This window comes from Trichoderma harzianum (assembly GCF_003025095.1).
Source record: "Trichoderma harzianum CBS 226.95 unplaced genomic scaffold M431scaffold_24, whole genome shotgun sequence".
NCBI classification, from domain to species: Eukaryota; Fungi; Ascomycota; class Sordariomycetes; order Hypocreales; family Hypocreaceae; genus Trichoderma; species Trichoderma harzianum.
This window is the reverse complement of record NW_020209272.1, coordinates 305,248-328,835: the sequence shown is the minus strand read 5'-3', so window position 1 is coordinate 328,835 and position 23,588 is coordinate 305,248. Positions and strand designations below refer to the sequence as shown.

The following is a 23,588-nucleotide window of genomic DNA, read 5'->3' as shown; positions in this document are numbered from 1 at the left end:
TCAAGGACCCATGTGGCGAGGCTTTTTGACCTTCAAGATCAACTCTACTAGCTCTATATAGTTAGGAGCATCTCACCTACGGCGTTGCACGGCGTTGTACGGAGCACGGCGATACACGGCGCTTCACGGAGTTCCACAAATATCTAAGATGTGAGCATTGTGTCTAATAAATTTAAAACTTCATAATGGGAATAATTTCAACTTTGGGTCTCAAATTATCCAACTACGTCTGAGATATATTTCTCTATTCTGAACATCACACTTAAAATGGCAATGCAAAGGTATCAGGACAGTGGCGACGCCGCAAAGCAGGCGAACCTGAGGGAACCGCTTACATTCCATTTCTCCAAACAGACTATGAATGGTCGAATCTTCAAGGCATCTATGGGCGAGACGCTTGCAACCTGGGACTTTGAAAACATAGAAGCTAGTGGAATCCCTACTGAGAAAATAAAAGAATTATATAGAAGGTAAGTGCCAAAGCTACCTGAACTGGACATGCACATTGTTCTGTGACAGTTCATACTGTGCTGGGATCCATCTTATTCCCAATTTTTGGCTCTCTGACAAACTACTTAGATGGGGCGAACACAAAAATGGGTTTGGGATGATACTTACGGGTAACATTCAGATCAGTTCAACCTTGCCACACTTACAGGGCGATCTCATTATCGATGCATCTCACCCTTTTCATGGACCGCGCTTTGAGGCCTACAAAGAATTGGCTTCTGCTGGAAAAGCCGGTGGTTCACTCATGGTAGCGCAGCTATCTTATGCAGGACGCCAAGCTCTGGCCGCAAACTCGCGAACAGCGGCAATTGCACCGTCCGTCGTGCCCTATCGTAAGTTTTGTTAAGGCGCGATAAACGTTTCATGGTTATTCGGAATCATATTAATAAGTAGCTTGAAAGCCACGGATGCACAAAATACAATGTTTGTGACAACACGAGAAGCAACTCAAGCGGATATTGACTTCCTCATCGAAGGATTTGTGCACGCAGCGGAATACTTGGAAGCTGCAGGCTTCGATGGAATTCAGCTACACGGCGCCCATGGTTACGTGATCGCACAGTTTCTATCGCCGCGCACAAACAAGAGGGTGGACAGCTATGGAGGCTCTCTGGCCAACCGTATGCGATTCTTGCTAGAGATATCCAAGAGAATCCGCGCGAGAACATCACCATCCTTCATCGTCGGCGTCAAGCTCAACAGTGTCGAGTTCCAAGAGGGCGGCTTCGGAGCAGCCGAGGCCGCCGAAGTATGCCGCGTGTTACAAGATGAGGTCGGGATGGACTTTGTCGAACTGAGCGGTGGTACTTTGGAGAAAGTAGGCCATGAGTGGACTAAAGAGACAACAATAAATCGTGAGGCTTTCTTCCTCCGATTTGCCGAGTTAATCGTTCCGCAGTTGGGAAAGACGGCTGCAGAGCGCCGCACCAAAGTTTTTATTACGGGAGGGTTGCGAACAGTCGATGCGATGGTAAACGCGTTGAGCACGGTGGATGCCGTCGGTATCGCCCGCCCGGCTGCTCAAGAGCCTTGGATCGGAAAAGATCTGCTCAGTGGGAGAGTGACGAGTGTAGTCAAGCCAGTATCTCCCTTTGACAACGATAGTACGCTTGGGCTCATCTTGGCTGGTGCCCAGATGCAACAAGTGGCTTCTGGTTTCCAACCGTTTGACTCAAGCGATGAGGAGGCAATCAAGTCCTTCTTGAAAGACAAAGAGGCTCACGAAGCAGCTGCCATTGTGGACCATGAAAGGAAGCGCCCGTGGTTTCCCTTGGTGACTTCCGCTAACAGCACGCCATATGAGAGTCCTTGAAAGTCCAGGAATCTACGGTACTCCGTTGACAGAGAGGCCATAAGGGACATTTCTGAGACTGTGCTTCGTACCTCGAAGTAGGAGAGTAACGTAGCTATCTCAAGCAGTGTAATACCACTTGCCATCATGGATAACACACGTGTCACTACCACACGGGAGTATATAATCGGTTCACGTCTATTCACATTTATATATTTTGGATTTTGAGATATAGCCCATGTGGCGTCTGGAATTATCATCCTACGAAATACAGCTGGATATGGGATTCAACGGAGCTTTAGTGCCGAGTTAGCTGTTGTCGACTAATGATTCCGCCTGTATTGAGGCATTGGGCTGGACGCTATTGGCTGTCCACGTATGGGCCATTAGCCTAAGCCCAAGAGACGATCATTTCATCAGCGGCACGGAACCAGCGTCTATCTTGCCTACAATAGATACTGTATTGGTATTAGTCAGGTCGGAATTATGGAGAAACTTGTGAGGTTCACATCCTTCAAAGCTTAATAATGCCTGGGCTTAGTACGCTGTACAGTACACAAATAATCTGCCCCTTCTTGTTGAGTCTACTAGTTTCATCATCTTAACCTGTCAGTTACAGAACTTATATGATGGAAGTAGCCTACCAAGTGAATAGGCGAAAAGGTATGAGGAAGTCTCTGTCTTGATAAAATTAGCTAACCGACTATGAAGCCTGCGACTTATGTTTCTTCAAGAAGATCAAATGCGATATGCTTGAGCCAACCTGCTCCAACTGCCGGCTTTACAAGGCGGAATGCTGCACTACGCGAGCGCGAAAACGCTTCAAATCCGCTCGGCCACAACCAGTGGAGTTACATTGTTCCCCGATAGCTCCTGATCATGCCGCCATAGCCAGTCAAGATGGGTATGTAGGTTGGACGTAAATGTGCTTGACGTTAGCTAACTACAAAAGGACGAGGCGAATCGAAAGCATTGAATTGAGGCTTGCTCGCATGGAGGAACGAATCGAACAAATCCTTGGTGCCGTGACTGCGGCTACTACCCAATCTCAAGAGACACCGTCCCTGGTGACTACAGCACGGTCACCATTTCCAGTGCCAAATCAGCTGCCCGACCAGCCCCTAACTCATTTTGACAATGATTTCAACGGCGTTTTGAGTCAGCTCTCTAGTGTGATTCACCCAGTTGATTTGGCTGCATCTGAGACCCCTATGTCTAACACGAAGTGGACCAACTCATATCCTCACCTTCCGCCCTTTGAGGAAATTCAGCCCATCATAGAACACTATTTCACCCATATAAACTCATTGATGCCGCTCTTCTCGCAAACAACGTTCCTTCGCAAGCTACATGATTATTACGGATCTGAATGTCAAAATCCTCGAAAGACATGGGCAGCTATAAATATCGTGCTGGCGCTGGGCACTCGCTTGCCCATTTCTCCTTCTGATGATCTCGACTTACAAAATGAAGATGGCCAAGTGGCTAAGTATGTCAACAATGTCCAATCAGTTCTCTCAGAGTTGGTCACTCGAGACGTGGACTTGCTTAGCTTGCAGGTTATACTAGGACTAGTCATCATTTTCAACAGCCTGAAAGATTCAAGCCCTGCAGTGGTGCTTATTGGGACGGCAATTCGTCTCGCCCATCGCCTGCGCCTCCACAGTCGAGATCACCAACACAACAGCCCTGATGACGCCCTTCAGCGCAGCCGTGTCTTTTGGATTGCCTACTTGTTTGATAAGGATATATGTATTCGCCATCATACGCCATCAGTTCAAGCCGACGATGACATCGACCTAGACCTCCCAATTGACATGCCCCCTGATGGAGCTGGCAACGTTTACACTAAAGATGGCCGTTTCTTGGTCAATTTCTTCCGACTCCGGCTACGATTGGCGCATGTTCAGGGCCAAGTATATGATCAACTCTTCTCTACCCGGGCCTCCAAGATCACGCCAGAAGAACGCCAAAGACGCGTTGCTCTCCTCCACAATCAGTTGGAGCGCTGGAGATTGACAGTGCCGCCCGAATTGCAGGCAGATGTTGCAACTGAGCACGCCAACCGCACAACGGTTTTCTGGCTCTGCATGACGCACTTCTCGTACCTTGGATGTCTAGTTATGATTCACGGGATGTGGAGCCACGATGCCGAGTGGCGGAAGCGTCTGAAGCCCTCATCCTTTGGGAGTGACGATATTGACCGCCCCAGATCACTTCCGCCCCTCCCTAGGGGCTGGAAATACTGCGTCCATATGAGCAGGCACTGCATGATGCTGATGTGTCGGGCTCCCTTGAGCGATTGTAGCATATGGTAAGCTCGCGAAACGAGTCTCGAGACTAGAAATCTGCTTGACCCGCTAACAGGTACAGGACGAATGGATGTGCCTATTTCTCGGCCTTGATTATTATTTTGGCCAACCTCCTCGAGAATCCCATGCACAAGGCGGTGGACGATGATTTGCAACTCACAAAGTATGCCGTGGGAATATTTGACAGGATGAGTGATGCGTCCAGCATTGTGCAAATGAAGCGTCTAAATGTAGTTGCTGCCGAGCTAGATCGTCGCGCGAGGCTGGTGGTCAAACATTCACGGCAGTTCATTGCAGTGAATGGATCTCCTCCATTGGAAAAAGACTACCACCGCGAGATCGATCAAGGCCCGCTCACTGGTCTACAGTGGGACTGGGGTGATGATGGTGTTGAAGCCTGGCCGAACATGGATGTCTCATTAGTGAGTATACGGGATTTCTATCATAATTACAAAAGCCCGGTTCTCATAAGTATATTCATGATACTAACAGAAGGCCACAGAACGACGCCTACAGTAGCATTATCTTCGGAAGCGAGTTGCCAGGTGTTGAATTTGGACCCTTTGATAACTGGATGGAAACCCAAATGGGCAAACTGTTCAGCCCCCCGCAGTTTAGTACATTCACCGGGTTTTCAGGATAGTTTTGTACTTTACTGGTTTATTATCGCCAACAACATGCTACCCAAGCTGTTTGCAAAAACTCTTAAGATACTGTCAATGCGCGCAAGACGAGGGTGCAGACGGTAGAACGGAATGTTGAGACCCCGTAATGAACCTTGTACTTACGTTGTAAGATTAAATATGTGGATGTTTTCTCAAGGGATACACCGATAAGAACTCCCTTTCAATTGCCTGAGAGTTAGGAGTTGTTGATTATGGTTACCTGAACTTACAGGCAACTAAAAGCTGCTATTAGTTTAGTCTTTCTGTTTCCGTCCCAGAGCACGTACCCCCGCCTACTAACAGCCAGAAGATGCTGCCTTAGATACCTTAGGTACCCAGCAGGCCGTAACATCATGGAAATCAATTCATCCTTTGAGCCGCCTATACGGTAAATACGGCCTGTGTAGCGACAATCCTGCTGCGGGAAATATTCTGCTACAACCATGCCTTCCTTCGGCGGCGGCGACATTCTCTCGGTACGTCACAATACTTCAAAAGAAACTCTACTACGTTCAATTGACGAAGAATTACTATTAGGCTGCGGCAGTTGCTACAGTAGTGGTGGATGTAACGGTGCATCCCATGGACACCATCATCACAAGAATCCAATCGCCCGCCTACAGGACGCACTACCGCCAGCTGAACGGCCTGTTCCACCGCAGTCTATTTCAAGGGCTCTATCAAGGCTTTGGACCAACTTTGATAGCTGGAATACCATCATCCGCAGCCTTCTTTGCAATCTACGAGGCCTCAAAGAGCCTCTTTGAAAATGCACAGAAATCGGGCCATTTGCAGTTTGTCCCTCTTCCAATTGCACATGCAATCAGCGGTGCGGCCGCGGATCTCATAGCCTGTGCCGTCATCAATCCGGCCGAAGTGCTTAAGCAGAATGCACAAGTCTCCCGGCAAAAGAGTACGTCTCCTGAACAGCGTTCGCATTTGATACAGGCCCTGAAGACGTTTTCACGGCAACCCACACGGCTATGGACAGGTTATACCATGTTAGTGGCCAGCTCTCTGCCAGGAACTAGTCTGACATTTAGCCTGTATGAATGGCTCAAGAAGAGATTGACGGCAGCGGACAGTGACCTGACTCGTGACATTCAGTATCAAGCGAAAGTCAGCGCCGTGAGTGCTGCCGTCGCAGCTGGCTGTGCTTCGTGTATATTTGTACCGGTGGACGTTGTCAAGACAAGAATGAGGCTGGCGGCGGGCGGCAACACCCCAACCAGTTCCAGTGCAAAAACAGGCGTACAGGGCCCCATGGCTACAGCGAAGAATATTTTTCGGACCGAGGGGGTGAGAGGGCTGTTTCGTGGACTCACTTTTACATTTTTAGCAAGCATGTTTGGCGCAGGATTATACCTGGGCTGCTACGAGGGGTGTAAATTATACATGGCAGGCGACGGAGGCTCTGACAAGAACCTTAGTAGATGATAGAGCCGTTTAGGAATCCCGTGGACGTGAAAGATATACCTCGACTTCTAGAACGGCACGGAATGTATAAATAAACATAGCACTTCTCTCACTACACGGATGCCCGGCCAATGGGTTACCAATGGCCAAATAGTGAACCTGATCCTTTTCAGCTCATGCCGTAGAGCACTGTGAAACCTCCTTAAGATCTGTCATACATCGGCGTTGGCTCACTAAGTATTACAGCAACTGAGCTGCCCGTGGGGGTACGTAATCGTCTGTATTATTAGCGCCTTGCTGCGTCATCTCGCTCAGCCGCAGCTTGAGCAACCCACCAGTCTAAGCTTATACGATGCAGGCACAGCCAGATTGGAATTCAGAAACCTTGCCAGCAAATTCCATGGAGCTTGGCTGGTGATTTTATCCACATCCTTTAACGTCCTATTTTTTCCCTCTCCATGGTGTTAAGGATGCATAGTTGAAGAAGCCTTCGGATAATATGGTGGCCTCCAGCGTATCCCCCACGTTAGATGGCGGTAGCATAACCTCATTTACAATTCCTTGCAAGCAAACGCCCGTCTCGACCGATACGGATTCTGCCATAACACCCACAACAGACGAGAAAGAAACTCTGGATATCGAAAGCAACAATTCACCACCTCTCAAAAGGAAGAGGAAGCCAGTGCCTGGCAAAGGCTTTAGCAAGTCGCGACAAGGTTGTTACAACTGCAAGCGACGCAGAGTCAAATGCTCCGAGGCGAAACCAGAATGTTGTAGCTGCAATCGCATGGGGCTAATCTGCGTATATCCGGAGGCTCCACGGCCTACACTCAAAAGATCACACAACACAGCTTCATCAAGTTCAAAATCATGCGTTAACCTCAACCACCTGCATTTCTACCATCATTTCCTGCTGGAAGCTTACCCCCCTGCGCCGCATGGTGCAGAACCAGTCTGGCGCAATGTTGCCGCCATGTCTCACGAGGTATGTAGCTCTACCAGAACCTCAAAGAAGTCAGCTTATACTGGTCTGTTAACGCCTTGGACAGTACGAGTTCCTTGCCAACGCGATACTTGGCCTTTCTGCCTAGCATCTCACCTTGTTTCATGGCGCAGACTACTCTATCCAGGCACTGGATCTGCGAGTCGCCGCCATCAATGGCCTCAACGAAGCCTTGTCACAGCCATGTCTGACGACCATTGACGCCGATGCTCGATATGCGGCTATTATAGCATTGACTTACCAATCTGCCTATATGCCAGATGCAATGATGGAATTTATAACGATGCTACGAGGGTGGATGTTTATCCAGACAAAAGTGGTTCCAGACCTCGAAATATCCATGTTCCGGAACTTTACGAGGGAGGCATTTGTTGGGAGTATGAAACAACATATCGCCCGGCAGCTGACGAACAAGAGCCCAATCATGCTGGATGACTATCTTGCCTCTCTCAAAGTTGTTCGAGCGTTGTGCCAGGGAACCGCAGAGATCAAATATCTCTCTGCACTCGAAAGGCTGGGTCGCTTGGCAAGGCAGTCTCCTATTGACGGTACGTTCTATCAGTATCATATATAAGTACATACATTAACTTATTAAAGCGTTCTCAGAGATTGTGCCTTGCTACGGATTGACAAATAAGATGACGGAAGAGGAGTTTAAGGCATTCACAGAGCCATCCAACAGCTGCGCGCGTGTTTTACTATCGCATTTTCTCATGCTGAACTACGCTTTAGAGCAGCACTTTCTTAGTCCGCCGTCAAAACACTTTGCCTTTTGCAAAGAGATTAGTACAGCGTGGGTTATTAGGGTAGCTGCAGGTCTGCCTTTCAAGTTTCAGCAGCACATGATGTGGCCGCTGGGAATGGCGACTGGCTCAATGAAGACTTGATGATTTTATAATATTATGGAACTATTCTCTAAATTATAAGCGCGTGGTTAAAAATTAGGAGCAAGATAAATGAAAATGGACACGTTTTGTATAAGCCACTCGCATGTTCCCTTGCATTTATGGAGTGTATCCCAATTCACACATACAGCCCGGACTTCTAGCAGCATGCTATGATGTCTTTTTGTGTATCTCATGCCGTGATTCAAGGTGGAGGAGTTGTCCAGATTAGCGCCGAGTGGGACGGCGTCGTTTTCCAAGACTTGCGAAAGCGACGAAAGCGATGCTCCGAGCCAATGAATAGTCAGCAGGACTTGTTTAAGCAGCGTTCAAATCTAGAATACCAGGCACAACGTGGCTAATCTATCTCAGGAGTAAACCTCATTCAGCCTTACCAAGGAGGAATTCGTGTCTATTGCGAATGGCCATCGTTTTCATCCTCGCAAAAATGATTGTGGCCGCGTACAATACCCGCTGGAAATGAGGCAGTGGCCATTTTCCATCTTGAGATGGCGACGATGATCCGCGCCGGACAAGGCGAATGCATACCCGCATTCACTTATAAATTACATTTTCTCTGTTGAAATTGAGAACTACAAAAGCTCTCTGAATTTGTAGCGACTTCTTTATCTCAACATAAAAACTCAGTATGGTGACGATTACCCCAACGCCCACTCTCTTGTCAGGAGTCACTTCAACTGTGACAGCAACTTGTACAACTGCAGTCCCCGACACCAACGGCTATGTTCCTCCGGCCGCGTGCAATGCCAACTACGGCTTTTACCCTCAGTGGGAAGATAATGCCGCCTTTGCGATTGCATTTGGCTTGACAACGTGTGCGCATCTTGCACAGGCTGTTACTTTGAAGAAGGTTCGGAAAAAAGAACCCTCACTGCCGTGCGCTTGTTAACACTTCCTAGCCATTCTGCTGGGTCATCATCATGGGTGCACTATGGGAATGCGTTTGCTTCATTCTACGCACGTTGGGTGCAAAAGATCAGCAAAACTCGACATATGTGACCCTTTCGACACTATTATTCCTTCTCGCTCCATTGTGTACGACATCGCTATCTTCGAACAGTTCTAACTATGTTCTGACAATATATGTCCAGGGATAAATGCGTTTGCATACATGGTTGTCTCCCGCCTCATTTACTTCCTCCACCCGAAACAAAGAGCACTCAGAATCCCGGCTCGTTGGCTTGCAAAAGGCTTCGTGGCGGCCGATGTAATTTCTTTCATCGTTCAAGCTGCTGGTGGTGCGCTCATGGCAGATCAGCATAGCACGGAAAACGCAAGCCTTGGAAGGAAAGTTTACATGGCCGGTGTTGGGGTGCAGCTCTTCTTTGTACTGATATTCGTCGTTGTCGTTACCTCCTTTTACCGACAAATATCATTTGATATCCGCACCGGTACACTGAAAAATCGGAATAGGTGGATACGTCCTCTTATTCTCGTCATATTTCTTGTTCTTATTCTGATTGTTGTCCGTATACTCTCGCCGTCTACACCACATCTGGTACTAACACCAACCAGGAGCGAATTACGTTTCGACTTATCGAGTTTAGCGGCGGCGTGTCCTCTTCCAACGAAATACTGCGTCACGAAGCTTATCAGTTATATCTTGATGCGTTAGCCATGCTTCTTGCTCTGGCGTCTCTGAATCTGGTGCATCCTGGGATAGTTCTAAAGGGGCCCGGAAGCAGTTTTCCTTCGTCCAAAATTCAGTGGTGGAAGGGTCGCTCTGCTGCTTTTGAACCAATCACTCTTCAGTCTTTTGATCGGCGAGAGCATTCATCAGCTGAGTAATGTGGTTAAGCCAAAGATGAAAGTAGTAGAGATGCATGGATACCGGAAAGGAATTCGACTAACTCGGGTGATAATTTATTAAGTTCATGATATTGTTCTAGCATCCACCACGGAGTACGAGCCTAATTATATGAGCAGATAACATATAGACCATTTCGGGAGGAGTTGAACATAAGCTTATAAGATGGATCTTTCCAATTTTAGTCACCTATTTAGAGCTACGAGTACACAGTTACAAGCCTCACCATGATTTGAGCTGTATCAGATTAGATACTCGAAATCTATCCTATAATTCTAGCACAGCTCAGATTCCATATAAACCTTGTACAGGCGATACCCGAGGTTAGCCAGGGGGGTCATGACCCTGCCGTAGCGAGCCACCTTTATCGGTGTTGGTCATGATGATCTCGTAACAAAAGTACCATTGAAGCCCCATAATTTAGGGTAGGATCGAGGTTTCCGTCTCCGCCGCGGTGACGCCGCATCTGTAAAAAATCTGCGCGTCGGTAAGCGTCACGACAACGGCGGAATTAATTTAACCCATGAATGACGAGCCGGTTTCATCTGTTCATCATTCAACCAATCACTCTACATTGGATAGAAGTGAAGCTGCCAAGCTCATACCTAGTATGTACTCTGGAATAGACTTGGTCAACTTTGCTTGCAACCTAACCTTCTGTTGAACCTCTATGAAGGGAGGTCAAATGACTCCTATTGGTATAGGAGGTATTTGGTCCACAGTACCGTCTGTAGGTCCCCTGCCCTCTGCATCCCCAAGAATCAGCAGCACCCACCTCGGCCACCCACCTCGGTTTTCTAGACACGTTCCACCAGGTTCATTGCATGAACATGCTTTGCTATTGCATCGACCGAAAAAAATGATCGATCGCTATCAGGGTAGAGCTTTGGATTCTGGTCCGAGAATACTTAAATAAGAGTTATCCAAGTCACTGTATGTGGATCTTGTTACAACATATCATGGGCCACGTGGACTGGTATTGCGTATTTCTGGCGTGAGGGCAATCCCATGGAGTGACGGGCATTCGAACAACCAAAAAATGCGCGAATTATTACACTGGGATGGACTGTGGAAACAAAACAGATATGAAGAGTTTGTTTCACGAGATTTAATTGTTAAAATATTACCAGACGTGGTCTTGTTGCTGCCAATTGAAGCAACCATGGTTGGGTTACTTTTGGCTGGACAAGTTCGGGGACGGTGAATAGTACAAAGATTTGTGTATAAAAAGACACAGTCGGCGAGGAAGAAGACTGAGACAGTATGCTCTGACATCTTTTTGATTGCTGTTTGCATTCAGTTCTCATCGAGAATCACAGACAGCGTTGACTTTGAAGGACGCGTGCCGCCAGGGTTGTGTAACGGCAATGGTGGATGCTCAATGACAACTGTCGACTATGGATCGGGACTCTCATTTTCATATGCGACACTTCACATGTGGATGCCTGTATTGTTTCTTACGCAGCATACAAAGCGTACATAACTCTTCCAAACAGATACTTCAGTAGTAGTATGCTTGTGGTATCAATCAGAATATTGGTGCCTGTACACCGCCAAAACTGACTGCATACAGTATGTAGCATTTATGATTGATGAATCCCAAAAGCGATATGACTCCTTCCGGGCAGGGCGTACCCATGGCATGTCCGCCTTGGATATCATCTACAGTAGGCCATCTGCTTATATTGTGGCCCCGTCTGGGTCTCAACATGTAGATCTGCTTTGTTATCATAAAGTTTAAAGCAACAGCCTTTTGAGAGAATGATATCTTCACCACAATCCTGGCTGTGGGAAATTTAGAGACAATGATTGCACTACTGTAATAGACTGATTGAAGAAAATGCAAACCCGCAATGTATGAAGTAAGCAATGCGAATGGTGTATGTAAATATCTCTAAATCTCAAATTGCGTCTTTATATATGGACGCAAGTCAAACTCTATGCCCTCTTGTGAACTAGGTGGTGTTTCTCTAAAGTTCATCACAGCTCATCCCCACAACAAACACTAAGCAAATATAATCATATTATGTCGCTAATAGTGCAATAGATTTGTGAAATTCGGGGTTTTGACGGCATCCTGCAAAGCATTGGACACCAAATACACGGTATCCATTCAACTTGCCGGGGTAGCACTCTCGAGATTCTTCGTACCTTGGTTCACTCCCTTCTTGATGTTCCATTTAGTACTATGCTTGGTGAATTGGTAATGTCACCGTTACCCACCGCGGAATATTTTTCTTAATGTACTTCGTAGGTCCCTCTCTCTGCATGCTGTGTCGCCTATACGCGGATTCTATGTAATGACTGGTCGGTCACCAAATAGTAAACTCCTGACCAATGCTTAAGTTATTTTTTATGCCATTCTGGTCGGTCCGTTGGATTTCGTAATCGGGTTTCTGGTACACAAAGTAAGTAAAACGGCCTATAAACGATGCAGCTGATATTTTTCTTAAATAAAGAAAATATCCCACCTTTAAGTATGTCCTCCGTACTCGCGTCCTTACTCGCCAATTCAATATCTACAGTCTTCAATATTCTCTCCCCCGTTGCACGCCTACCAGTGGACTCGTCGTGCTGGACAGCGCCATCGTTCTCATCCAGGCTCATGATGTAGCCATCCGACCTCCTGCTGTGATAGTTGGAATCTCCACGACTGGATGCATTGTGGCTAGCGTAGAGAGATGTGGGAAATGCGAGGTCGAAAATAGCTTGAAAGCAGGGTCGCATGACGACCAAGGAGGCAGCAATGATAGTGATATTCATCTCGACGACGATCATGATATGTGTAGGGATGATTAGCCCTGAGTGAGCAGAATATTAGATATGTCAGGAGATATTTGACGGATGGGATGGAAAGGCGTACAAGTGAAATCTGTTTTGACGTTGTACAGATCGGTAATCATGTAGAGTCGGACTATAGATATTATAGTATCTCTAGGAAAAGTCAACGATAGTCTGTAAATCCAGGGGAGAATTTGCACGTACATCAAACCAAAGAGGATCAGAGCAGTCAGTTGCTTCACCTCAATGCGTTTGTTCTTGGCCAGATATAATACTGGTAACGGAATGCAAATCAGGCATATACTAGTAGATACGTTGACGGAGCCGGTGACATAGTTGAACATGACCGTTGTATCAATGCAATGCCCCGGGACTTTAGGTAGCCAACTCTTATATACCGGGTCGCAGGCAAACATGCTCACGAGTGTAGCAGCTGTGAAGAAGCCCGCAAGAACCACCATGAGGGTGTAGTTAACAGCACGGGAGAATTTGACGAGGGGGTGATCGACGAGGGTCATGAGGTCGCGATAAACAAACGTCAGGGAGAGTTTACTGAATAAAAGCGGAAGCTTGGTGAAGATTTGGATGAGCCAGAACATCTGCTGCTGTTAAACAATGCGAAAATAGTATCACAGAATTTGATGTGACCTACGAGGTTGGTCTTGTAGGACCCTTGAAGATCTGGCGGGAGATCCCTTTGGTGGCGGCCATAGCCAAATGCGGCCGTGACTGGAAGATGTTAGAATTTTGAACCGATACAGAAACATAAAGCATGGCTTTTGCGCACTGGTAATATCAAGAATCAGATGTATGACAGCAGCTAGCTGAAGTATGGTCAGTCAAACGGAATTTTGCTCTTCCTACAAGACGCTCAACTCACCATGGCCGTGCTGACCAGGTAATCTGAAATCGCGAGCCGGCTCTGCGACCATCGATGCCAGACTCTCAATACGACGACGGATAAGGCTAGAACCGTGATTGAAATGTCAACCCCGAGAAAGAGGGCGACCCTGGATTCTGGCATCTTGACGACGGCCTCTCAATGGATCACCAAGTTGAAAGAGGAGGAAAGAACAGTCATGATCTTCCTCTCTCCCTACGGTTGAAACTAGCTACTACGCCTACCTATACTTCAAACTTGTTACAGTATGTGGAAGAAGAATCCTACATAGATAGGGATGGCATGGGCGCCTTGCTGACTGTGAACATGGGATTGTAGTACTCGGACATGGCCATAGCGTAAGTGCAGACGTGGAGCAACACACCGAGTCCGGCTCAGAATCCGGTGCAGGGGTTTGTTTTGCGCTACTGCGCCGATGTCGAAATTGAGTATTAGTCGAAGAACCACATGCCGGCAAAGTGCGCGAACCCAGCTTGGAGGGAATGTCTCTGTTGGTTGAACACAGGCCCCGCCGAATGTGCAACAAGCGGGTAAGTTCCGAGCACTTTTATTTATCTCTACCTAGATGAGCTGAGGATTTCTCTTTCATCCATCACCCATCCAAGCTTTCCGTATCCAACCATCATGGCGGCTGAGGACGACACCGTCATCAATGTGCCGGCAAGCACTGAAAAGTCGAGCCACACCAGCATTGCCAACGAGGAAGTGGCTGCTGCCGATCGTAGTTCCACGCCCAAGGACTCCGACGATGATGGCGAATTTTATGAAGACCCCAAGGCCGCCCGGCGACTGTTAATCAAATGCGACATCCGCCTGATCCCCATTCTGGGATGCCTATATCTCGTGTCCTTCTTGGACCGCTCGAACATTGCCAATGCGCGGCTTTTCAAGCTGGAGACGTCGCTTCATATGCCGTCGACGGGGTTTAACACCTGCCTGTGGATTTTCTACCTTCCTTTCGTGATCGTAGAGATCCCGAGTAACTTGTTTATGAGTTTGAATAAAATCAAGCCCAACCACTGGCTGGCGGGAGCGATGCTGATTCTTGGCATGTCTTAAAGAATGTGTGATTTGAGATGTATTTTCTAACCAAATTTAGGTATTGTTTCGATGTGCCAGGGACTCACGAGGAGCTATGGTGGGCTTCTTGCCTGCAGATTTATCATGGGCATCATGGAGGCTGGGCTGCCGCCCGGTATGTATCAACCTACTATTCTTCTGAGGCTTCCGTAACTGATGCCTCCAGGGGCCGCTCTTCTCATCGGGCAATACTATAAACGCAGTGAATTTTATATCCGCTTCTCATACTTCATCTGCTTTGCTCTGCTCGGTAGCGCTTTCAGCGGCGTAGGTCTTATATCCCCCATGTCAGAGTAACATCACTAACGAAGCACAGCTCCTCGCATACGCCATCGAGCACATGAATGGAATGCATGGATATGAGGCCTGGCGATGGATTTTCATCCTCGAGGGCCTCTTCACCTTTGCCTTCGGACTCGCAGCATGGTTCATCATCCCAGCCTTCCCACAAGAGGCCACCTTCCTCAGCGAAGATGAGCGAGCCATGCTTCTCGCCCGCCTGCGCCACGATCGCGGGCGAGAGAGGGTTGACTTTAAGGGAATTAACTGGCTGAAGCTCCTTACTGACTGGAAGATCTGGTCGTTTACCCTTATCTACTTCTGTGCCGACATGGGCGCGGCATCCATCTCATCCTTCACCCCAACCATCCTTGCCCAGCTCGGTTGGAGCGCCTCACGAGCCCAAGTCATGAGCATTCCCATTTGGATGGTGGGCATCGTCGTCACTCTGTCCACTTCCTACACTTCTGGCAAACTCTCCCTCCGCTGGCCGTTTGTGCTCACCGGCGCCATCTTCTCTCTCATCGGCTGGTGTATACAGTACACCCAGGTCCAGCCACCGGCGGTGCGTTACTTTGCTCTGTACATCATCGCTTTTGGTTCATTCATGCAGTTCCCCATCCTCATCGGCTGGCTCAACAGTAACCTACGCGGTCGCCCGCAGCAGGCCGTCGCGAGTGCCGTTCAGCTGGGGATGGGCAATTGTGCGAATTTCGTGGCGAGCAATGTGTTCATCACTAAGCAGGCGCCCACATACCCTACTGGGTTTGCTACGGGTGTTGGATTCGCAACACTCGCAACTGTGAGTATACTTTTGGTGACAGGGGCCTTGGCTTGGCATAATAGACAGTTTGACCGGAAGCATCGGGATGGGGGCGAGAACGTGGAGGACCAAGAGAACTTTAGATACATGTTATAGATCACTGCATGCATGTAAACATGGAAGGGGGGGGGTACAACTTTCACGCAAAGTACGACGGTAATTAATGACTAATTCTGAAGAATCTAATACAAACCTTGCCTTATTCTCTCGCTAAGCTGTTGTAATCTTTGCTCAATCTGAAATCATCCATGCGAGATACCTACGTATAATGTTCTCCTGGTAAAGGTACCTAGGATTCATAGTCCTACAGCACAGAGTGCATACTGCATCTTTGCCACTTATCTCTAATGGTGGTGCCTAATGGCGCCGAGAATATCGAACCTTTCCGTTGAAGGGCAAAAGAGATTGCGGCATCCAACTGACATCTCCACTTATGCGGTTGGTCCCTAGCGTAGTAGAGAATACCCCTGAAGCTATTCAAAGCGACTCGGCTTCGTTCGTCTCGGGATGCATAAGCGCTACCGACTTTGAACCCTGCGACTTCTCCGCCAACCCACATATTAAAAGTTCCAAGCTTTAATAGGTTATTTCTGAGCTTGTGGTGGAGAGGAAATTCCTTCTTGATTGCATGCCTTGGCACACGATGAAACATTGCATGGGATATGTAGCACTGTATGTTGGTCGTACATACGAATACCATGCAACAGACAGTGATTATAAATGCCTCGCGGTCCGAATCAAACCGCGAGAGGTTCCCGGATTCAGGTTAGGTCAGTCAAGCTGAATCATTAGCCATGTCCAACCTGCGGCCTTTCGAAGAGCGGTCCTGTCGAGACGAACACTTCAATTACGCTTTTCCTTTGCTGATTTGGAGGTTGCAACACATCAGCAGAGACCACGGAAGATCCTTACATTATATACTATTCTAGCATCTGCGTGACAGCACTTGCAAGCGACAATGGTTTCCACTTCTATTGAAACGCGGCTGTTCATAAACGGCAAGGTATGGAGTGACTGCGCAGTGTCCTTTTTCCCTAGCTCATATCCCACAGTTCCGGCCGTCCTCTAACAATGAGACGTTTGATCTTCTTTCTGCAAAATCTGGTTCATTACTAGCAAAAGGTAAGTTTCTTTGATCAACGTTTATGCTCTGCCGACGTGGGTTCTGACACGACAATGATACAGTATATGAAGCGACCAAGGAAGATGTAGACGACGCTGTAGCGGCAGCCAAAGCCGCCTTCCCAGCGTGGGCCAGTCTTTCACCGTACGAAAGAGGCAGATATCTCGTGCGGCTCGCCGACCTCATCGTCGAAGCTAATGCAGATCTAGCGCATCTTGAGGCTGAGTCCATGGGTAGACCTGTGTCAACGTACTTTGATGCCACCGTTGGTGCCAAGTATTTCCGCTACTTCTCTGAGGCAGCATATCCTCAAGGAGGTTCAAGCTTGAATACTCCGGGGTTTGTGAACATTACTTTGAAGCAGCCGGTAGGCGTTGTTGCAGCGATTATTCCTTGGAATGCACCTCTCGTCTTCTTTTGTAAAAAGCTGGCACCAGCATTAGCCGCTGGCAATGCTGTCGTTCTCAAGAGTAGTGAGAAAGCGCCGTTGACTGTCAGTCCTCTCTGATACCCTTCACATCTGCTTCCCATTCTAAAACTTCCGCAGTCTCTGTACGTCGCTATGCTCGCTCAAAAAGCCGGCTTCCCCCCTGGCGTCCTCAACGTTCTCTCTGGCCATGGCCCCGTCTCGGGCGCAGCGCTCGCTTCGCATATGGACGTCCGGGCCTTGACATTCACTGGCTCCAACCGCACGGGAAAATTAATCGCCAAGATGGCCGCCGATTCCAACATGAAGAACTTGATCTTTGAACTCGGGGGCAAGTCACCCGCCATCATTTTTGACGACGCCGATATTGATGCCGCGGTACGAGAGACTCAGTTCAGCATCCAGCTCATCAGCGGACAGACTTGCATGGCAAATTCGCGCATCTATGTGCAGCGCTCTATCGCTGAATCGTTCGTCGAGAAGTTTAAGGCTGCATTTACGTCTGCTCGACTGGGTGATCCGACCGACCCTCAGGTCAACCACGGGCCACAGGCGGATAAGATTCAGCACGCGACAGTACTGCGGTATATCGAGCTGGGAAAGAAGACGGGCAAGTTGATAACCGACGAGCAGTCTGCTTCGGGCTTATACATCAACCCCACGATATTCAGAGACGTCCCTGAGGATGCCCAGATCATGAAGGAGGAGATCTTTGGGCCAGTGGTGATCATAAACACATTCGACACAGAAGCAGAAGCAGTGGCAAACGCGAACAATACCGAGCACGGTCTGTACGCATCGGTGTATACAAAAGATCTGGATCGAGCGATGAGGGTTGCCTCGAGGCTGGAGGCGGGAACAGTAGGGGTTAACTGCACAAGTCCGACGAAGGGAGACGACATGCCATTTGGTGGGCAAAAGGGGAGTGGAGTGCAAAGGGAGAGTTATATCCATAGTATTGAGACATTTATGGAGACGAAGTCAGTTTTGATCAAGGTAGCAGGGCTTTGATGGGAAGAAATATTAAACATCCAATCTGATCGGGGAAACTATAGGGTAATGCTCTTAGAGGTAGGGAATTAGGTAGGGTTAGGGAGTGAGAAATATTGATCTATCTACCTCTCTATTAACCACCACCTACCTGGATAATTTATGAACCCGAATACTGAGAAATATATAAATAAGCACTGCCATATAAAGCTAAGCTTTCCGATACCTCTAGCGTTGAACTGTTCCGGTATAGAACCTGGTCGCTTGTAAGAGCATTTGAAGGTATTAATCTTCATCAATATATCCAGTCTCGATGAACATGTAATTGTTATATAGTAAACATAATAGCTAGGCAAATACCGTCTCATCCTGCGCCTATCTTGGTAGAAGTCTATATGCTCTCTCCGCCTAGCGCAACAAAGTTGTCCCCAAAACACAAAGCTACTCTAAAACAACTCCATGGCAGAGAGGCCACCAACTGTACAAACGCTTCTCTTTTGTTAGTAAATATCATTTGTTTTTTTCTGAAGCAAGCTATTCAAAGTGACTTGGTTGTGCAGTGTCTGCACTTCCGATTTGCGTGCGATTTTCTTGCATCCGAAATGACGGCAGGCCAGATTTACTGTCGCTCATGATTCGTCCCGGATGTACAGCGTTGAAGGCAACAAGTGCAAGAAGCATAGGAAGCGAATCCAAAGCATACTGGTAGGCTTCGTGCAGTGGTATAGTACTGTCGAGTCCTTGCGCGTATTCGCAAATGCGGAAGATAATTCGAAGCTGACAAAATTAGTTAGGAATAGATTCTCACATATGTCTTGCCCATAGATGTAAATCCTTACCGAGATTAAAGCCAATACAACAAATTGAGTATAGAGGAGCAGCATAGCAGGGCTTAACTTTGTTGACTTGGCCTTCTCGTTACTTTCCTTGCGTACTCGGAATAGAAGCCGTAACGCAAACAAGCAGAAGATGAGAATGAATAGTTGTTGTATCCCAACGCCAGCCATGTATATGTGCAGTCCCTGAAGCACCTTGTCTGTCGGTGCATCTTTTGCTGTTGCTCTAGCAGCACCGTACACTTGGATGACGAATGATACAATGTCCAAGAGTACAAACACGAAACCAAAATGCTGCGCCTTTACCCGCCACACGCGACGATCGTCTGTATAGTTCCAAACCATGCCACCGAACACCATGTAGACAAAGGCGTTTGTCCAAAGTGGCGCAACGAGAATGAGGACAAACCAGGCAGCATAGTAGTTGAAAGAGTGGGGTTGCTGGATGCTAATCGTGCGGAAGATGTACGTCAAGACCTGCCATATGCCTGACATGATAATGACCCAGCAGTATTTCTGCTTGTAGTAAATTGCTTGCCCAAGGTGAACGGCAGTTGTTAGAAAAAAGAGGACGAGAAAGAGAATGGAGGCGCCGAGTGAAGGAGAGAATTGCCACATGTCCGTGGACTCGCCATCCCCTTGTTGCGCCATCTTGTGTTTGGCGTTGGAGAAAAGAAGGTAACAACTGAGAGAAACTAGGATGCAAATAGATAGACTTTTATCTTCCAACCCCCTTCCGTACAGCTTATAAATTAGTTCAAGATTTATATATATGTATATATAGATATAGATATCTAATTAATTGTCTTGACACTGCCCATACGGCGTCGGGGCCACTCTATCAGGCTCTAGTTATCAGATGAATGGGGCCGTCAATGTTATGGGATTCCCGATTGGCCGAGCCGTAAGGACATTTCCCATCTAGTACTAGTGATATACGCAGCTTTCATCTGGTTAGCCCCTGTGTCCTCGGACATAATGTCGCACCCGTTGAGAGGGAAGAATCTACACCATCTTGTCTTGGGCATCTTGACAGACTTCCTACCTATGCACCAGTATTTCTAGTCAGAGCCACAATGACACGTGTAAAGCCAGGCCAACGCCGAAGAGCAAGAGCACCCAAAGTCCGGACGGGCTGCCAAACATGCAAGTAAGCGATTCATCAGCCCCTGTCCAGCCGATTGCGGGTCCAGGTAGGCGCACTGAAGATGCTAACGCTGAGATTCGCAGAAGTCAGTCAGCTCCCAGTGTAGCATAACAACAACGGCGATGACTTACTCTACTTATAGTTCGGAGGCTCAAGTGTGACGAGACCCGCCCGTCCTGCATTAGATGTAAGGCCATATCCTTTGAGTTAGCACTTACATGTATTATGTATACTTTATCTGGATGCTCACCTGAGTAGGCACCTCATCCGGCTACTCCTGCGACGGCTACCGGGTCACTACCAAATCATCGTCCAACCCATCACCGGCTCCGCAACTGAGATGGATGATGATACACGTGCAGAATCATGACGTCCATCGTGTAGCTCGCTCCATACAGTTTTTCACCGAACAAACAATACAGCAGCTTTCCATGTTCTTCCCGGATGAGTTTTGGAGTACAAGGGTCCTGCAGTTGGCTTACTCAGAACCCTGCATTTGGCACGCACTTGTCGCTCTATCCACATACCATGAGAGATACATAAATCGCAGTCCCGGCGGTGACGCTTCGTTTGCTTTGCGTCATTACAATCTTGCCATCAATAGCCTCTCCAGTGTCCGGCACGACCTGTCATTGATACACCTGGTATCATGTGTTATATTTATATGTGTTGAGGTATATTGCTTTCTAGATCTTCTCATTTCAGTTACTGACTGACCCAGATTCTCCGAGGGCATATAAGATCCGCCATAAGACTTTACACATCTGGTTATAGAATGATGAGAGAAATACAGCCGACCATATCTGCCGGCAATCATCTCTTCCACCTGATCGTGGCTTTCTTCAATCGCCTCACACTTCAAATATCATGGGTAAGTATTCGTACCATTTTGATGTACCAAAAGGAAACTCTAACATATGGTATATATAGATTTTTGGGAACTCGATAGATGGGTTACTGGATATGAGTTACGCCATACCTGAACGTCAAAGGTCAAGCCCGCCCGAATTTACGTTCCAACAACTTTCAGAAGCTAGAGAAGCAATCCATGGCATTGCATTGCAGTGGATGCTCGACAGACCCTCAGACCAAGAAGCGCTAGGTGCCCTAGTCAACTGCTTTGGAGAATGGTGCCGCGCATTTGATGCATTTCAACAGAAAAACAGCCAGTTACTTGCAGGTGCTGCGAACAGGAGGGCTCTCACATTGCTCGAGCTGCAGAAACGGTACCTAGCTACTCACTTGTGTACTGTTGACTCCAGAGGAAATGACGATGAAACCGTGTGGGATGAATACTCCAGTCAATTCAACGAGATGCTCGATTTTGCCGAGGCATCAATGCAAATTTATGACTCGGAGGCAACATCCAACAAGCACCCCCGTTTTCACATGGATACTGGCGTTATACCTATCCTCTTCGCCATTATTACCAGATGTCGTGACCCCTTCATCAGGAGAAGAGCTATAGAGCTAATGACCTGGAACCCAATGCAGGAAGGTCTATGGAACAGCGCTTTGGTGGCCAAGGCCGCACAGAGACTCATGAGTTTGGAAGAAGGCACTGTTATCGTTGGATGCTCAAATGATATACCAGCTGCGGCGAGAGTTCAGGGCATATCTGTGTATGCTGGCGATGAGCGGCGTGTTGTGTTGAGGTTTTCGCAACCATTGGGCTCCTGGCAGGAGTTAATGAACTATTAGAGTCTCAACAACGTCCTCGTAGCCGGTAAAATATTTACCTGGCTATAGATAGAGCTATCGGATTATAAAGGAAGCGATCTGTACTGTTGTGCTATTTATGGGGAAAAGGGTTGGGCATTCACCCTAATTCATGCTCAACTGGAGTTACTATGAGAATTACTTATCCTGCTCAGGTAATCTCCTTCTCGACGTGAGAGCTTTTGAAGCAATAACAATTTGCACATAGAATTGATTGCACTATTCTTCACAGGGACGACACGCCTTCCAATATGGAATCGTGATCAGTCGTCAAATATTAACCATCTGTAGTTCACTGCCTTAGTGTACTCTGATTCTACTGAATCTGCCTCTCAAATCTTCTAGTTTAAACTTTGGAGTACTATAATCTTATTAAGTGATGTAGTAAATAACCGCATTGCCCTTTGTTGGACATCGGAAGATGGTCATCGCCGAGTCAAAATCCCAAATGGAGTTGGGAAGTCTTTAGTTTTATTAGAAGGAGATTTCTTCAGCATGTTTATGCCTTAAAGATGATGTTTAACGACAAACCATGTGCTAGATGCCCTGGCTAATATTATTCCATCTTCGTCGCGTATGTCGCACTTGATCCTCATCTTACGTCCATCAACTACATCGATGCTGGCTGTAGCTAAAACTGTTTGCCCGGTGATAACAGGCCTTATAAATTTAATTTCCATTCCCCCTGTGACACTTCCTGCTTCAAACATAGCACCTTGTTTGTTCATTACAGTGTTGATCTCAAGCAGTACATTTGAGGACTCGTCAAGCAAGGCCATAATCATTCCACCATGCATCATTGATCCGATACCACCGAGGCCGTCCTCTGGAGCGTAAAGTGTCTGCACCTTGGCAATAGGCGTTGATGTATCCTGTAGCACATCTCGGTCCTCTGTCGCAAAAAAGCACAAGACGTGTTTCAGAGTAGTTGGTGTGGCTAGGGTCGTGCTAAAGAATTGGTCTTGGTGATCCGAAGCTGGGTTTCGGCAGTTAGGGAGGAAGTAATAAGTGCCAGAAGCTTCTAGCAGCTCCGCGCACCATGTAATCGTTCGAAAGTAGGCCAATGCGTCGTCGTATCGCTTAGACTTGGAGTTGGGAGGGACTAGGTTGAGAGCTGGGCTGTAGGTGCGATTGAGTTGATGGATGCCGTCTTCTTCCGACATTCTAAGACGTTGAATGAGCTGAGTTATTTTATAGTGCCACGTGTCTCCTTCTCGATTGCGATTAATGGAGAATTAGGTTAACAAGCGATGATGAGGTTGCCATTGAGCGCAGAAGATATCGAAGTTTATGATAATGAAGATCTGATGTAAATAAGAAATGGGATAGGTAAGGTAGAGAAAAGGTACGGGAAAACTGTGAGACAGGAAACAGTATGATTTTGATGAAAATGAAAACATGTACTTCCTAGTGGCAGCGCCTTGACTTTATCCCCTTAAAGCGGGAAGTAATGGACCAAAGGCCAAAGTTAGCAGATTATCGGACCACCGGACCACCGGACCACCGGACCATCCTCATCGGACCAACAGAAGCTACTCGTATGCTATGAGATCTGTTAGATGCCTTTATAAAT

The 23,588-nt window shown here is 47.5% G+C and overlaps 13 protein-coding genes across 13 annotated transcripts; 9 read left to right on the top strand and 4 right to left on the bottom strand.

The window, feature by feature from the left end:
* Positions 1 to 267: 267 nt before the first annotated feature.
* On the top strand, positions 268 to 1,822 carry M431DRAFT_501080 (hypothetical protein; the record flags this gene model as incomplete). The annotated part of the gene is made up of 3 exons (XM_024917984.1): positions 268 to 470; positions 580 to 825; positions 901 to 1,822. 3 exons carry the CDS (start codon positions 268 to 270, stop codon positions 1,820 to 1,822), a joined length of 1,371 nt encoding a protein of 456 aa, XP_024768298.1.
* Positions 1,823 to 2,430: 608 nt separating this feature from the next.
* M431DRAFT_535522 (hypothetical protein) lies at positions 2,431 to 4,802 on the top strand (the record flags this gene model as incomplete). The annotated part of the gene is made up of 5 exons (XM_024920957.1): positions 2,431 to 2,464; positions 2,513 to 2,705; positions 2,754 to 4,115; positions 4,175 to 4,535; positions 4,616 to 4,802. The coding sequence occupies 5 exons, from the start codon at positions 2,431 to 2,433 to the stop codon at positions 4,754 to 4,756; spliced, it is 2,091 nt and encodes a 696-aa protein (XP_024768297.1). The 3' UTR covers positions 4,757 to 4,802.
* Positions 4,803 to 5,221: 419 nt separating this feature from the next.
* On the top strand, positions 5,222 to 6,258 carry M431DRAFT_535521 (hypothetical protein; the record flags this gene model as incomplete). The annotated part of the gene is made up of 2 exons (XM_024920956.1): positions 5,222 to 5,254; positions 5,316 to 6,258. 2 exons carry the CDS (start codon positions 5,222 to 5,224, stop codon positions 6,213 to 6,215), a joined length of 933 nt encoding a protein of 310 aa, XP_024768296.1. The 3' UTR covers positions 6,216 to 6,258.
* Positions 6,259 to 6,693: 435 nt separating this feature from the next.
* M431DRAFT_525352 (hypothetical protein) lies at positions 6,694 to 8,165 on the top strand (the record flags this gene model as incomplete). Its single annotated transcript, XM_024920617.1, has 4 exons — positions 6,694 to 6,708; positions 6,763 to 7,179; positions 7,286 to 7,745; positions 7,795 to 8,165. The coding sequence occupies 4 exons, from the start codon at positions 6,694 to 6,696 to the stop codon at positions 8,082 to 8,084; spliced, it is 1,182 nt and encodes a 393-aa protein (XP_024768295.1). The 3' UTR covers positions 8,085 to 8,165.
* Positions 8,166 to 8,790: 625 nt separating this feature from the next.
* M431DRAFT_61111 (hypothetical protein) lies at positions 8,791 to 9,809 on the top strand (the record flags this gene model as incomplete). Its single annotated transcript, XM_024921577.1, is given in 4 exon segments — positions 8,791 to 8,952; positions 9,002 to 9,137; positions 9,194 to 9,600; positions 9,618 to 9,809. Coding segments are annotated over 4 exon segments (897 nt in total), but the record flags the coding sequence as incomplete, so codon positions are not given.
* Positions 9,810 to 10,671: 862 nt separating this feature from the next.
* M431DRAFT_513615 (hypothetical protein) lies at positions 10,672 to 11,167 on the top strand. Its single transcript, XM_024920061.1, has one exon. The coding sequence runs from the start codon at positions 10,949 to 10,951 to the stop codon at positions 11,111 to 11,113; it is 165 nt and encodes a 54-aa protein (XP_024768293.1). The 5' UTR covers positions 10,672 to 10,948; the 3' UTR covers positions 11,114 to 11,167.
* A 723-nt stretch (positions 11,168 to 11,890) lies between these two features.
* On the bottom strand, positions 11,891 to 13,714 carry M431DRAFT_155424 (hypothetical protein; the record flags this gene model as incomplete). Its single annotated transcript, XM_024912929.1, has 7 exons — positions 11,891 to 12,305; positions 12,381 to 12,710; positions 12,773 to 12,843; positions 12,895 to 13,289; positions 13,343 to 13,419; positions 13,478 to 13,514; positions 13,571 to 13,714. The coding sequence occupies 7 exons, from the start codon at positions 13,712 to 13,714 to the stop codon at positions 12,256 to 12,258; spliced, it is 1,104 nt and encodes a 367-aa protein (XP_024768292.1). The 3' UTR covers positions 11,891 to 12,255.
* Positions 13,715 to 14,140: 426 nt separating this feature from the next.
* M431DRAFT_535517 (hypothetical protein) lies at positions 14,141 to 15,983 on the top strand. Its single transcript, XM_024920955.1, has 4 exons — positions 14,141 to 14,639; positions 14,691 to 14,786; positions 14,838 to 14,938; positions 14,988 to 15,983. The coding sequence occupies exons 1-4, from the start codon at positions 14,216 to 14,218 to the stop codon at positions 15,867 to 15,869; spliced, it is 1,503 nt and encodes a 500-aa protein (XP_024768291.1). The 5' UTR covers positions 14,141 to 14,215; the 3' UTR covers positions 15,870 to 15,983.
* Positions 15,984 to 16,555: 572 nt separating this feature from the next.
* On the top strand, positions 16,556 to 18,518 carry M431DRAFT_513612 (hypothetical protein). The gene is made up of 4 exons (XM_024920060.1): positions 16,556 to 16,776; positions 16,826 to 16,895; positions 16,959 to 17,389; positions 17,444 to 18,518. The coding sequence occupies exons 1-4, from the start codon at positions 16,732 to 16,734 to the stop codon at positions 18,332 to 18,334; spliced, it is 1,437 nt and encodes a 478-aa protein (XP_024768290.1). The 5' UTR covers positions 16,556 to 16,731; the 3' UTR covers positions 18,335 to 18,518.
* M431DRAFT_325979 (hypothetical protein) lies at positions 18,387 to 18,764 on the bottom strand. The gene has a single exon (XM_024914334.1). The coding sequence runs from the start codon at positions 18,679 to 18,681 to the stop codon at positions 18,439 to 18,441; it is 243 nt and encodes an 80-aa protein (XP_024768289.1). The 5' UTR covers positions 18,682 to 18,764; the 3' UTR covers positions 18,387 to 18,438.
* An 83-nt stretch (positions 18,765 to 18,847) lies between these two features.
* M431DRAFT_501071 (hypothetical protein) lies at positions 18,848 to 19,767 on the bottom strand (the record flags this gene model as incomplete). The annotated part of the gene is made up of 2 exons (XM_024917983.1): positions 18,848 to 19,090; positions 19,153 to 19,767. 2 exons carry the CDS (start codon positions 19,765 to 19,767, stop codon positions 18,848 to 18,850), a joined length of 858 nt encoding a protein of 285 aa, XP_024768288.1.
* Positions 19,768 to 20,184: 417 nt separating this feature from the next.
* Positions 20,185 to 22,230, top strand: M431DRAFT_513611 (hypothetical protein). Its single transcript, XM_024920059.1, has 5 exons — positions 20,185 to 20,299; positions 20,446 to 20,483; positions 20,555 to 20,970; positions 21,018 to 21,167; positions 21,227 to 22,230. The coding sequence occupies exons 1-5, from the start codon at positions 20,226 to 20,228 to the stop codon at positions 21,995 to 21,997; spliced, it is 1,449 nt and encodes a 482-aa protein (XP_024768287.1). The 5' UTR covers positions 20,185 to 20,225; the 3' UTR covers positions 21,998 to 22,230.
* A 291-nt stretch (positions 22,231 to 22,521) lies between these two features.
* M431DRAFT_99740 (hypothetical protein) lies at positions 22,522 to 23,178 on the bottom strand (the record flags this gene model as incomplete). Its single annotated transcript, XM_024925191.1, has 1 exon — positions 22,522 to 23,178. The coding sequence occupies one exon, from the start codon at positions 23,176 to 23,178 to the stop codon at positions 22,522 to 22,524; it is 657 nt and encodes a 218-aa protein (XP_024768286.1).
* Between the last annotated feature and the right edge of the window lie 410 nt (positions 23,179 to 23,588).